General features: G+C 33.5%; 1 protein-coding gene across 1 annotated transcript in view; it reads right to left on the bottom strand.

Moving 5' to 3' along the window:
- Positions 1-12396, bottom strand: part of ABCB7 (ATP binding cassette subfamily B member 7) — a 226022-nt gene that overhangs the window by 34582 nt on the left and 179044 nt on the right. The window contains exon 11 of the mRNA XM_090379365.1: positions 6933-7096. Within this exon, the coding sequence (XP_090235491.1) occupies positions 6933-7096 (164 nt within the window). The remainder of the gene's footprint in view (positions 1-6932; positions 7097-12396) is intronic.

Genomic DNA, 12396 nt, shown 5'->3' with positions numbered 1-12396 from the left:
TGAACTAAATTTTCATTTGACAACTGTGACTTCCATAAGCTTAGTTTTATAATGAAGCACTTGATGTCATCATACAACTGAGTGATGAGTTTGTTTTTACCTTGTAATTTCAAATTAAGATCAGTTAATTGTGCAGTAATGTCCACAGCAAAAGCCGTATCCTAGAGCCAACTTTCATCTTTTATTTCATCCGTGTTCTGACTTTTCATCTGCAAAAACAATTATTTGTTGTCTCAACAAATAAAATCTTTTCAGCACTTTGTGACATGACAACCAGCGGACTTCTGTGTAGAATGGAATATCGGTAAACTGATTATCATTTTTCTTCCAACAACTGGCTGAATTGATGGTGGTTGAGAGCACGGCCTCTGATATAGTTCACTGTCTTTGTGACCAAACTAAGCACATGATCCAATCACTACGTTCAGCTTGGTGCTGGGTTTTACATTCACTTGGTGTTACTCGCAGATGAAACTGCGCATGAGCCAACGCAAAAAATCGCATTATAGTTGCATTGTTCCCTAATATATCAATCGTTTTGGAGCAAATTCGCATTGCTAAAATGCACATTATAGCAGAACTGACTGTATTTTAAAAGTGGCACCATTTCACTGCAATTGCAGTGGGGGCACTGAAGTTTGTGTCCTGGGCCAAGTACACTAAAGCATTTGCTAAAAAATGGTGAGGTGGTCGAATAAACACTGTGCATTTGCTGTCAAGACATTTTTTAAATCAAGTGATCCTTGTGAGTACTCAACGCAAATTTAGATGACACTTCAAAGTCGGAAGAAATGGTAGTGTTCCAACTGAAAAGATCATAACACATTGGATTTACAAATTTAGAAGAACATCTGTAACTGAAGTGAAATGTTCAGGTTGGATGCATATGGTGCATACTCCAGAAAACAGAAAGAAAATCAGTCAGAGCAATGTTACAAAGCAGTCCTCGAACAACTGTTAGAATCAACTGAATTAAAGTGTGCACTGTATACTGCATATTGATTTAAAGTTTCATCTATATAAAATGCAAATGACTCAACAATTACTTAAGTGAAATTTGGATATACATTTTAATTTCTGAAATCTATTCCTACAGAAAGATGAACATGTGACTTTTTGAAGAACCAGGTGTATCGGGAAGGGTGTCAAACTCTGGCAGATCTGAAGGACAGCATTAGATGTCACGTGCTGGCTATTCCAGTTGACATGTTATGTTCTGCTGTAGAAAATGCTGTTCTTCGAATGGAAACTGTTGTTGACCAAAATGGAGGACACATTGAACAATTGTAGCACTGTTCACATGATTTGTATTGCCACAGTGCCATATAGTAACAAATTTTGTAACTAATTTTTTTTCCAATAAATGGCGAGTGCATTCTTTATTGTATCTGTTGTCCAAATTTCTCTTCAGTACAAGTCTTAGAGCCCTCTAACATAGGGATACTTTAATTTCAACTCATTATGCAGTTACTAATAAAGATATTTGTTGCTTAACTCGTATATATTAATTGTTTATCTAAATTTATGACTTTTGTGAATATACACAATAACTTTTAAGCAGCATATGCTTTCAAGTTTTTTGGATTATGAACTAAAATACTGAAAGATAAATGCCTGAATACAATTAAAATATGATAGAAAAATGAAGGATTTCAACTGATGAGACTCCCATCTCATCAGGAACCACAAGGCACAGGCATCTGAAACACCCGAAGGACATAACATTTCCCTAACCTCTAATCTACAAAAACAGCTGAGTTAAAAAGCTGTTGTCCTATGCCATGAAACCACTGACAAACAAAATATTTCAAATAGGCCCCAAATATTTCAAATATGCTTGCTAAACATGAACAGCAACAGGTGCACATACCAAAATTTTATTACTTTCCTCTGGTTTGCTAGTTAAAAACATTAAATCATTCAAACATTTTATTCTATGTTTGAAAATAACAGTATAAGCTTGAATACCAAATAAATACATGTATAATTCTTTACTGCAATTAGTAATGAAGGATGGACTTACTGTGCAATACCCATCATTGCTATAAGGCCAGGGGTTTAACACGAAGCCTTAAATTTTTTGTTCAGTTAATAATATATAAGATAGTAACTGAAGTTTAAAAAAATAATAATAAAAAATAAACAAAGTTGGAAATTTCCTAAAATAATACATAAGCAGAAGCAAACATAGGTAATTAGACACCTCTCAAAATTAACAATATTCTAGAAACTGGTTCCAAGTGGTGAATTTGAGTTACTGAACATCTGCAGAGTTACAATACGGTAAGTTATGCTCAAGTCTACATGAGAACACTAAAGAATAGTGATGGTCCTCAAAGGGATATAAGATTTGACAAAACTCTCTCTCTGGAAACACAGGCCTTGTCAAGGATAAAGGTATCCTAAGTTTAGCTCCCATCTGTTATAAACAGTCTACAGTTAATTGGAAATGCAGATACATGGTGGCTGCTATTAAAGGTACATATTGTTTGAAGCGATCTTCAAAATGTAGATCTATGTATGCACCACCAAATTAAATAAATAGAGGTGAAGTAGAGCATTCAACAATATTTATGTATCACTTAATTTCATCAACTTTTGGATCTACATTCCAGAGAACTTTGGGTCTTGTAGGTCAAAAGTGGACAACGACATGGGCCTCATCCAATTTTCAAAGCTATTCCTCATGTTGCCTTCTATTAACATTATCTACTCAGTTGGAAAAACATTCAAGGTAACTTGTACATAAAAAGATGCAGTATTTAAAATGCACTTAAAAAAAATAATAATAAATAAATAAAAAACACAGCCCACACAAAATCTGTAGATAGTCAAGTTCATTCCTGAAAGAGTTAAACTGACCAGCTTTTTATTCATCCATCTTGATGTCCTCCTCGTACTATATATATTTTTTTATTTTATTATTATTATTATTTTTTTTTTAACTCTTTGTGGTCCAATCTTGTGCTGGGCAAAACATTCACTACCAGTCCAATGTCGTGTTCAGCATATCCATCAGCATTTCCAATTACAGAATTTGTTTTCCAGCTGCTAGTGCAATTATTGCAATTATTCACAATTTGGCATAAACAATCTAAAAAGCTAAATCCATGTTTATTGATGTTTATATTCAATTATTAACACATGCAGCATTGTTTTTTTGTTTAGTCCTCTTTCAGTTTGATGAAGTTGACACAAAGAATGTCAACATTTCTGATTATGAAATTTGTTTTCCTGCTCCACTGATTCAATTATTGTGCAGCAATCTATTTATATCTCATATAAAAAATCTGAAAACTAAATCTATGTTTAAATTCAATTGTTAACAGCAGGTAATGGTGTTTTTTTATGTCTTAAAGTCTGAATGCGTCAATTGGAGCAACCATCAGCATTTCCAACTAGGAAATTTGTTTTCCTGGTGTACTGCCATTTATTTATACTTCATATAAACAATCTGAAAAACTAAATTAGTATTTATATTCAACAGTTAACAGCTGGTGGCATGTGCGCACTCTTCTCAAGTCCAGTGTGGAAACCTGCATGACTGTCGGGTTTCCAATTATAAAATCTGTTATCCCAGAAACTGTGAATGATTAATTTTTGCCTTCCATTTATACTTCATATAAATGATCTGAAAACTAGGTTGATGTTTACTGATGTTTATATTCAATTGTTAATGGCAGCTGGCATTGTTTTTTCTATGTAGAAGTCACAAAGTAACATACTCTGTGTTAGAGTGAAGTATTCAGACATGCCATCAAGATCTAGTGAAGGGCCTTTCTGAAAAAATTGATTAGGGAGAAAGGAAACTCTTAAAAATAAGATAGTTTTTGACTGTTCCATATGGTCTGAATGGGTTTAGATTTCACTAAATGAACTAAAGGAAATTTTTGGGGTTATCAACATGGGACCAAATGGAAAAAAAAATTGATATTAAAAAATATTGGTCTGAAGAATAGACAGACAAATTTAAATTTTTCAAGTACTTATTTAGTGGGAGAGATTTCTACAGATATTTTGGATGTTGCATCTCTGACAACCCAAAAATAGGACAAACAAGGAATTCAAAGTAGGGGCTCCCAAGTAAAAAAAAATATTGTCAGAAAATATTCACAAAACCTTCCATCCAGATGGAAGATTTTGTGAATATTTTCTTCCAGGAAGAAATACTATATAAGAGCCTTTTAAACTGTTTTGTCATGGTGTTTTATATATTAGCTTATGTAAACCTGAAACTAAATTTTTGAACATCACATTTCAACTAGTCACCTGATTGATTGATGGAGCTGGACCACAAAGGGTTAATAGTATACAGTCAGTTCCGCTATAACTCACATTTTGGAAATACGAATTTGCTCCAACGTAACTGATATATTAGGGAACAATGCTGGTATAACACGATTTTCACTTTGGCTCATACACGATTTTGTTTGCGAGTAACATCAGGTGAATGCAAAACCCTAGCACCAAGCCCAAGATAGCACAGCAATACATACAAGTTTATGAAGTTTAAAAAATGTGTGAGAGATATATTTCCCATTTACTCTAGTTGTATTGGTCGGAGACACACTGTTGTCATTTGCTGTATTCACAATATAACATGTGATATTATAGGCTGACTCATGTTTTCAGGAGCTCACATTTTTCAGTTCAAAAAAAAAATCTCATGTGGCGTGATAGCGGAGTACATTGAGCAGAGGAGTACATTTCTGGAGGTCACTACCATAAAACAATAAAAACAATTTGCAGTTCCCCATTTATTGGGCTTTTCTGTTAGTGAAATCTAATTATAAACAGGTAGTAAACTTAATCTTATTGCATTTGCAATAATATCGACATAGCTGGAATTCTGTGGGGTTTTACTTTATTATGGTGAAATGTGTTTCCCCTTTCATGACATCTTCAATCATATAAAAAACAAAAATTAATTTTCAGAATCTTCTCTTCATTCCTATTTTTTAAGCTTCCCATTTTTAATGCAAGAAATTGTTACTGCATATCTCACTTGTGCGTGCTGTGTTTGTCATTATTGATTGCTTATCTTTTTTGTTTTAAATTTTACAATCCAAAAAAAAAGTCAGTGAACAGAAATATTAATTAGTATGTATATACTACAGTGCTATATTTATTGTTATATTTATTTATTTATTAGAAATTTAAGATGTTTGAACCTGTGTTAGCAATTTTATTGGGTTTCTAACTTTTTTTAGTGTTTTACTTACCACACTGAATTTTTTTTTTGAGTGCTCTGTCCCACCCCTATTTTTCCCATAAGCCCTGTTGTTTTTAATGCACGAAATGTCATAAAGCAGAGATTTTTAGGAACACATGTACTGCGTTATAACACAACTGACTGCATATGCATTCATAGCTTCTGCTTCTGTGACTAGTGCTTTAAAGATATTAAAATAACTCCACTGTGGTGCATTATGGCCTTGTTGCCCTTGCACCTTAAAGCCCATAAATTAACAACTTTACGATATTTGTCCTACATGTGCCATCTGCACCATCAATAGAGGCTATGTATTTCCCTTTGCTGAAATTAAAACCCATGCCTTTAACAAATTTAACCCTATTTCTCATCCAACTTATAACTCTGGAACACTCCCTTCTAAGGGTTCCTGTACTGCCGTCTAATGAGGCTATCTGCTTCTTCATGAATGATAATCAGGTCTAGACAATCTTCTTGCCATTAATACTTTCCATAACATGCTGATATAAATAATAGTAGCCTAGCTGACTTAAATATTTGGTTCCCCAGGGTGAGCTCCCTCTCCCACCTACTCTAATCAATAAGGCCAAATTGAAATCACCCATGAGAAGGCATATTCACACTTGCTCACTCATTCCACCTGCTTATAGAAACTTTTGTCATATGCTTCACAATCTTCTGGTTTGTAGCACATTCCACTCCCAATTTCCCTTTGCCTTCAACTAATTTCATGCCCCAAAATCTGAGAACTTTTTGTTGCACTTAGGCTGTGTTTGATAGGTGAACACACCAACCTCTAATAACTTGCCTATCCTTTCTATGGCAAAACATACCATTCCCTATTTCTGAGTAATACCAAGTTTCTGTCAGCCTTATTTTATTCAGCTAATGCCCTAACTAGGACAACTAATGCTGAACTCACTCACTGACAACACCTCCAGCAGGTCCATGTCAATTTGTTGCAAGTCAGTTCACAGTGTACGAGACAATTTGGTGAAACACAATCGGCAAATATGATAATTTGGCAAATTTTATGCAAGAATTTGGTGTATGACAAAGCAAGACTAAAAATTTAACTTTTAACATACCATGCTGTGAATGATTAATTTAGTGACCACAATTTGGTTAATTCTTCATTGATTTCTGGTCTCTGTGTGATGCACCAAATTGTCACATACAACAAAATGTGATATACCAAATTATCTCATACACTGAACTGTCAGACAATAGATTGTTCTACACTGAACTGATGTGATTCCACCCCAACATCACTGTAAACAATTTAGACTAAGTTTTGCTGAAACTAAAATCAGCATGATGAAAATATGTAGAACAGAAGGAATATTTCCATTTCTTTAGCTTGTGACAAAAGAAAACCATCTCAAATTACTATTTAAAATTTCAAAAAAAAAAAAAAAAAAAAAAATGTGCCAAGGTCTCTAATTTTCTTAATCTACCTTTCAAGTGCTTTTTCTTTTTTTCTTTTTTTTTTTTTTTTTTATAAGAAATGCACAGATTCCATAAAAGTTTCAAAATAACATAAAAAAAACCATCAATTTATATAAATATATATGTTACCTTGCCACAAAACAGTCTCATTTCTTGTAATAGGAGTTAATAAGGATTTAATCATCTCAGATATGGGTAGGATTTAATTTAAATGCAATGATAGACAACTGAAATAAAAATCTGAAATAACAGGAAAAATACCTTTTCTTACCCAGATCCACTACCACCCACTAGAGCAACTTTCTTCCCTGCTGGTACTTCAAAACTCATATTAAACAAAATAGGCTGGCCCTTAACATACTCAAAACTGACATCTTCAAATATTACAGTTGCCTCTTGTGGAGTAGGTAAAATGAATGGAGCCTTGTATTTTGTCTGAAATTCAAATTATTTTTTTGAATTATGAAAACAAATTAAATTATATATAAAACATTATGCCACTTGAAATATCATCAGTCAGAGTATTTTTTTATTTTTTAAATTTGAACAGTAATGGTTTTAAAATATGCACATTATATAAAACAAACAGCCTAAAGAAACAAATACTAATAATTAAAATTATTTGGTATGTCAAGACTGAAAATACAAAACTCATCAAAGAAAGAAGAAACAATTTTGAATATCTGTACTTTTAGATGTTTAAAGCTGGCACTGGTGACTTTGTGTCATTAAACACATGAGTTTTCAATTTCATTTGATAGTGGGCCACATGATCAGTATGCTATGTGTGTGAAGAATGCTTTTTTTTTTTAAATTGATAATTATGTACTATTATTTAGCTTGTTAACTATTTAAAAAAGTATGATTTTCTATTTTCGGCAGTAACACAAAAGAAATCCAAATAGAAGTACTAGGCCTTGATCAATCAAAAATTGAAAATATGAATGTTAAACATTTATAACTACTGTATTTCAAACCACGCGCATAGCTATACAATACAGTGTACCCAGCTTGACGATATTAATCTGTTCCAGAGGCACCATCGTATCATGAAAATATTGTAACGTGAACCCAATAACACATTGTTTTTTGGTAATTCGTTGCACAACCTCGGAAGTTGAAAATTTTGCTATATAACTATCTAAAAGGTCATTTTTATAGTGCAAATTGTATTAGTTGCAATTCAAATCACTAAAATGCGCTACACTTTCATCGTTACCATATGTTCTGTTATAAGAACCAATTTTGAATGCTTTTGTAACATTTTTCTAAAGCACTTTTCTGGAGGTCACAACCATAAAACAAAAACAATTTGCAATTTCTGGTTTATTGGGCTTTTCTGTTACTGCAAGCAATTATAAACAAGTAGTAAACTCAATGTTATTGCATTTGCAAAAATACCGATAGCTGGAATTGTGTGGTTTTTTGCATCATTAGGGTGAAATGTGTTTCCCCTTTATTGAAATCTTCAATTGTATAAAAAACATAAATTTTCAGAATCTTCTCTTCATTCCTTTTTTTTTTTTTTTAAGTTCGTAAACTGGTTACTCCACGCAAATCGTGTTAGTTGCAATTTGTGCGTTCCGTTAAAAAATGCTTATGCATCTACTGAAATTTATAAAGGAAATAGAAGATTATCTTGGAAACAAATGCCTCTTGAAGCATTTCTGAAGAAGGCGACTCCTTGTGCAATAAACCAAGAAGTGCCGAGCCAATAGTAAGTGATCAACGAGCATGCATTTAGTCGCTGATGAAGAATAAACATTCTTTAAAATTTGTAAGTCATAAATAATTTCTTTATTATTATAATTTGCTTGATTTTACAGGTTACGTTTTAATTTCTTTGGATAAAACAATCATCGCTGGAACAAACTAATTTCATTATTGAGAACATAACCCCTATTTTTAAAATTAGGTCTATGGGATTTAATTCCCACATTACGAGTGTGCGCTAGGAACGTATTAACTTGTAAAGTCAAGAACTACCTGTATTTAACATGGCTGAACTAATCCTGAGAACTGCAAGGTGTGGTGTGTGTAAAAATCTCAGGGATTAGGCAGGTCATATGCAGGACTCCCTGAGTAAGAGACAGAAGTTTTTTTGGTTAGTAATGTATCCTAAATAGAATCCATGGACTGTGTTGTTGGGGTTACCAGGGGAAAATTATAAAAGCAAATTGGAGTACACTACTGAACAATAGCGTGTGTGTACTCGTGTAAGATTTATCAACTTTGATACAGTGCAGGATGAGTTTATAGTGAGATATGATTGCACTCAAGAAATATTTTTCCAACAAGACATGGCAAGACTACACACAATTCAGAAAATGGAACTACAGTTCATTCAGAAAATGTGCACACATTTTCTGACGGAAATTTTAACAATCCTTCATCATCTCTGATATCTTGGACAATGTGGGATTGGATAGTCTTGGCAACTGTAGTTGCCAGATCTAAATCCTTGTGATTATTTTCTGTAGGACTCCTGAAGGACAATGCCCACAGATATAATCCACATGCTGTTGAAGAACTGAAAGATGAAATCACATATGCTGTGGAGGGCATCTCCGAAGGAACAGTGACTATAGTTATGGTAAACTCCAGTTAGCATCTGTGGATGGTCTTGGAAGTAATTATGTAACAATGTGAATAATGAATGAACTCTTGTGCATGTTGTGTTTAATGACATCACACTTATCAATGGATTGTAAAAGGCTGGGTCAGAACACTACAGGTGACCCCTGCTTAACGCTAATAATTCATTCCGGAAAAACAGAGCGCTATGTGAACCTGCGCTAAGTGAGCTGCAGTCGGTGCCATAGGATATTTCCTAATCAGTAATAAAAGGTAGTGAAAAGGTGCACAAATGTCAGTCAAAATATTTAGTATTTAAATATTTGTACATATAAAATATTTTGCATTACATACGTATATAATTATGTGGTAACTACTTACGTATCAAAATTAAACTTAAAATTCCAATTAAAATCATGAATTTAATTGATGTAATTTAATTGATGAATTTAATCGTGAAAAATGTGTCGATTTTTGGTTGTACTTTGGCTCCCTTCCTGGTAAACTAAAAGGGGTTTTAATTTTAAATCCCCTGCAGCTTTACCACCCAACAATAAAGTCAACCGATCCTTCGCCACTTTGAAACCTGGCATATTTTTTCTTCTTTCAATATGAAACTTCTTTTAGGCATTCGTTTCCAAAAATGTCCTGCCTCATCTATGCCAGATCTAAATCTTTATCTATGCCAGATGTTAAAAACTTGTTGAGAAGTATAACACATGATAACTCCTCTTCAATAATTTTAACAAGTTCTTTTTTGAAAGTTTCAGCTCCTTGATCTACACTTGTGGCTTCTCCCTGGATTTTAAATCTATTCAACCAGTCCTTACTAGTTTTAAATGGTTCCACATTTTTTTTTTAGGTGAGTTTTCTTCAGATCATCATATAGGCTAATCTCAATCTCTCTCTCTCTCTCTTTTTTTTTTTTTTTATAATATTTAACTTAACTGAATTCTGCATTGGATATTATCTTCAATAAAATTAGTTACAGTCTCTCCATTTCAATCCTAATAGCCAGCCTAGCCTTAGTTGCTTGCAGTGGAACAGCTGTCTTTCCTGCTGCTAAAATTAATTCTTTTTTTATACTTGTTCTTACAGTTAAACTTGCCAGTCCTAAATTATGGCACACATCCTCTTGTCATTGACCGGAATCGATTCGCTTCAAACTGTGTAATTTAATTTTCAAATTCAGTCTTTTTCTTACATTTATAGTCTTCATGCTGCATCCAGACGTTGTTGCTTTTTCATTCTTATCTGCAATTATTAACTCTTGGAAAATGTAACTGCATTGGTTGAATTAATTATGATACAAGGTTCGAGTAAACTGTCTGTTACGCACAATGTCTAATACTGTACTGAGTGATGACTAGACTTCGGATAAATGCATATAATGCAAATATTACAAGCAATATACTTGATCATTTTTTAAAATGTTGATCGTGGAACTATGTAACAAGTCACTGTACTGCAATTAAATTACCGTGCAACAAATTTCACTGAGCATGGGAAACGTTTTAATGCTGTTTTGCTATTCGTTTTCAAGCTATCGACTCCAATAAATGAAATGATTTCATTAAATATGCCAAAAATTCAATCTGTAAAAGAGCATTATAGTCAGATATGGGTTATAATATAAGAACATCATTAAAGCAAATCAGCGTAAAGCGAACCGCATTATAATGAGGACCTGCTGTACTAGTTTTCTGACCCAGGGGGTAGGGGGATGCACAATATAATAAATTAAAAGTAGCCATATGCAGAGGAGACTGATTTTTGCACTGATTCTACATGCAGCAGCCTGGAAAACAAGATGTCAGGGATTACAAAGTTTACAGGGGTTTCTAATGGGACAGGCAAATACACGGGCTGTGTTAGGATTACTAAGCACAAAAACAGGTGCATGTATACTTGCATTTTCACTAACAATAGAAATACAGTAAAGAAATTTGAAGTACTAGATAAGTCATCATATGGGGACAGAGTAGGGTTATTAGAGACAGTGCCACTCAGACATAAGGGATGTGGAATTTGAATGCTATAAGTACACTGCATATAGAAAGGAGAGACAATAAAAAGAAGAGGGAAGAGGAAGGAGTTATTCTCTTGGTTAAGAAGCACATGAAATCCAAAGCAGTACAACCAACTGGTGTGGGTAGCCAATACAATATTCAGTCAGTTCGGCAGGACATAAGTACAGGGAAAACAAAAATTGACTGTGATCGGTATAATGAACAACTACACAGAATTATTGAGTGGGCCAGAAAAACAATGTCTTATAATGGGAGATTTTAACTTTCCAGATATTTACTGGAATTGTGGGCTGGTCACTCACACAGTAACAAGGCTTTTCTGGATTTCCTAGATGACTATTTTCTACACCATCACGTTAGAGAGGCAATGAGAGAAAGCAATACACTTATTAATCTTAATATTCCAATAAAGGAACCACTAGGTGACATTGATCACAATGTACCAATATGAAATCCATTAAAAATATAACCATTGTCAAAGGTAAAAGGCAGGGATTTTGCTTTCATAAAAGTGACTACAATAGCCTCAGACAGTTTAAAATTATTTAAATTGGGAAGCATTCAGGGAAGTAATCATAGAAGCTACTAGGTTTTTATACCAAGAAATATATAAAAAATACTGTTCAAGACCTAAACCTAAATGGATATCTGATGAGCAGATGAGACTAATGGCAGAGAAAAGCAAATACATGGGATGCATATAAATATTAGGGGATATAGAAACCTTACAGTAACCTAGTCTGCAATCAAGTCATGAAGGGGGCTAAGCAAGCTAAGGCAGATTATGAGAAGTCTTTTGCAAAGAATGCAAAGAAAAGTAGCAGATTTCTTTACTTATCAAAACATTAGAAGGGAGGGAAATGAATCACATCAGTCCCCCTAGATATGAATGTCTTGGTGTAACTGTTGATGGTCCTGTTCATGTTTTCAACAAACTGAATAGATATTTTGTATTTACAATTTACATTCACACAAGGAATTTTTTAGCGATGGAGATGACAAAAGTATACCAAATTCTAACAGGGAGCTAATGATTTTGAGATAACAGAGAATAAAGTAGAGAAAATTGTTAAAGCTAAATAAGGCACCAGGGACAGATGAGACATGCAGCAATGAAGAAAAATGCATCGG

Source organism: Mastigoproctus giganteus, chromosome 8 (assembly GCF_048544385.1).
Source record: "Mastigoproctus giganteus isolate SK-2022 chromosome 8, ASM4854438v1, whole genome shotgun sequence".
In the NCBI taxonomy this organism is placed as follows: domain Eukaryota; kingdom Metazoa; phylum Arthropoda; class Arachnida; order Uropygi; family Thelyphonidae; genus Mastigoproctus; species Mastigoproctus giganteus.
The sequence above is the reverse complement of the archived record's forward strand: the minus strand, read 5'-3'. Positions and strand labels throughout refer to the sequence as shown.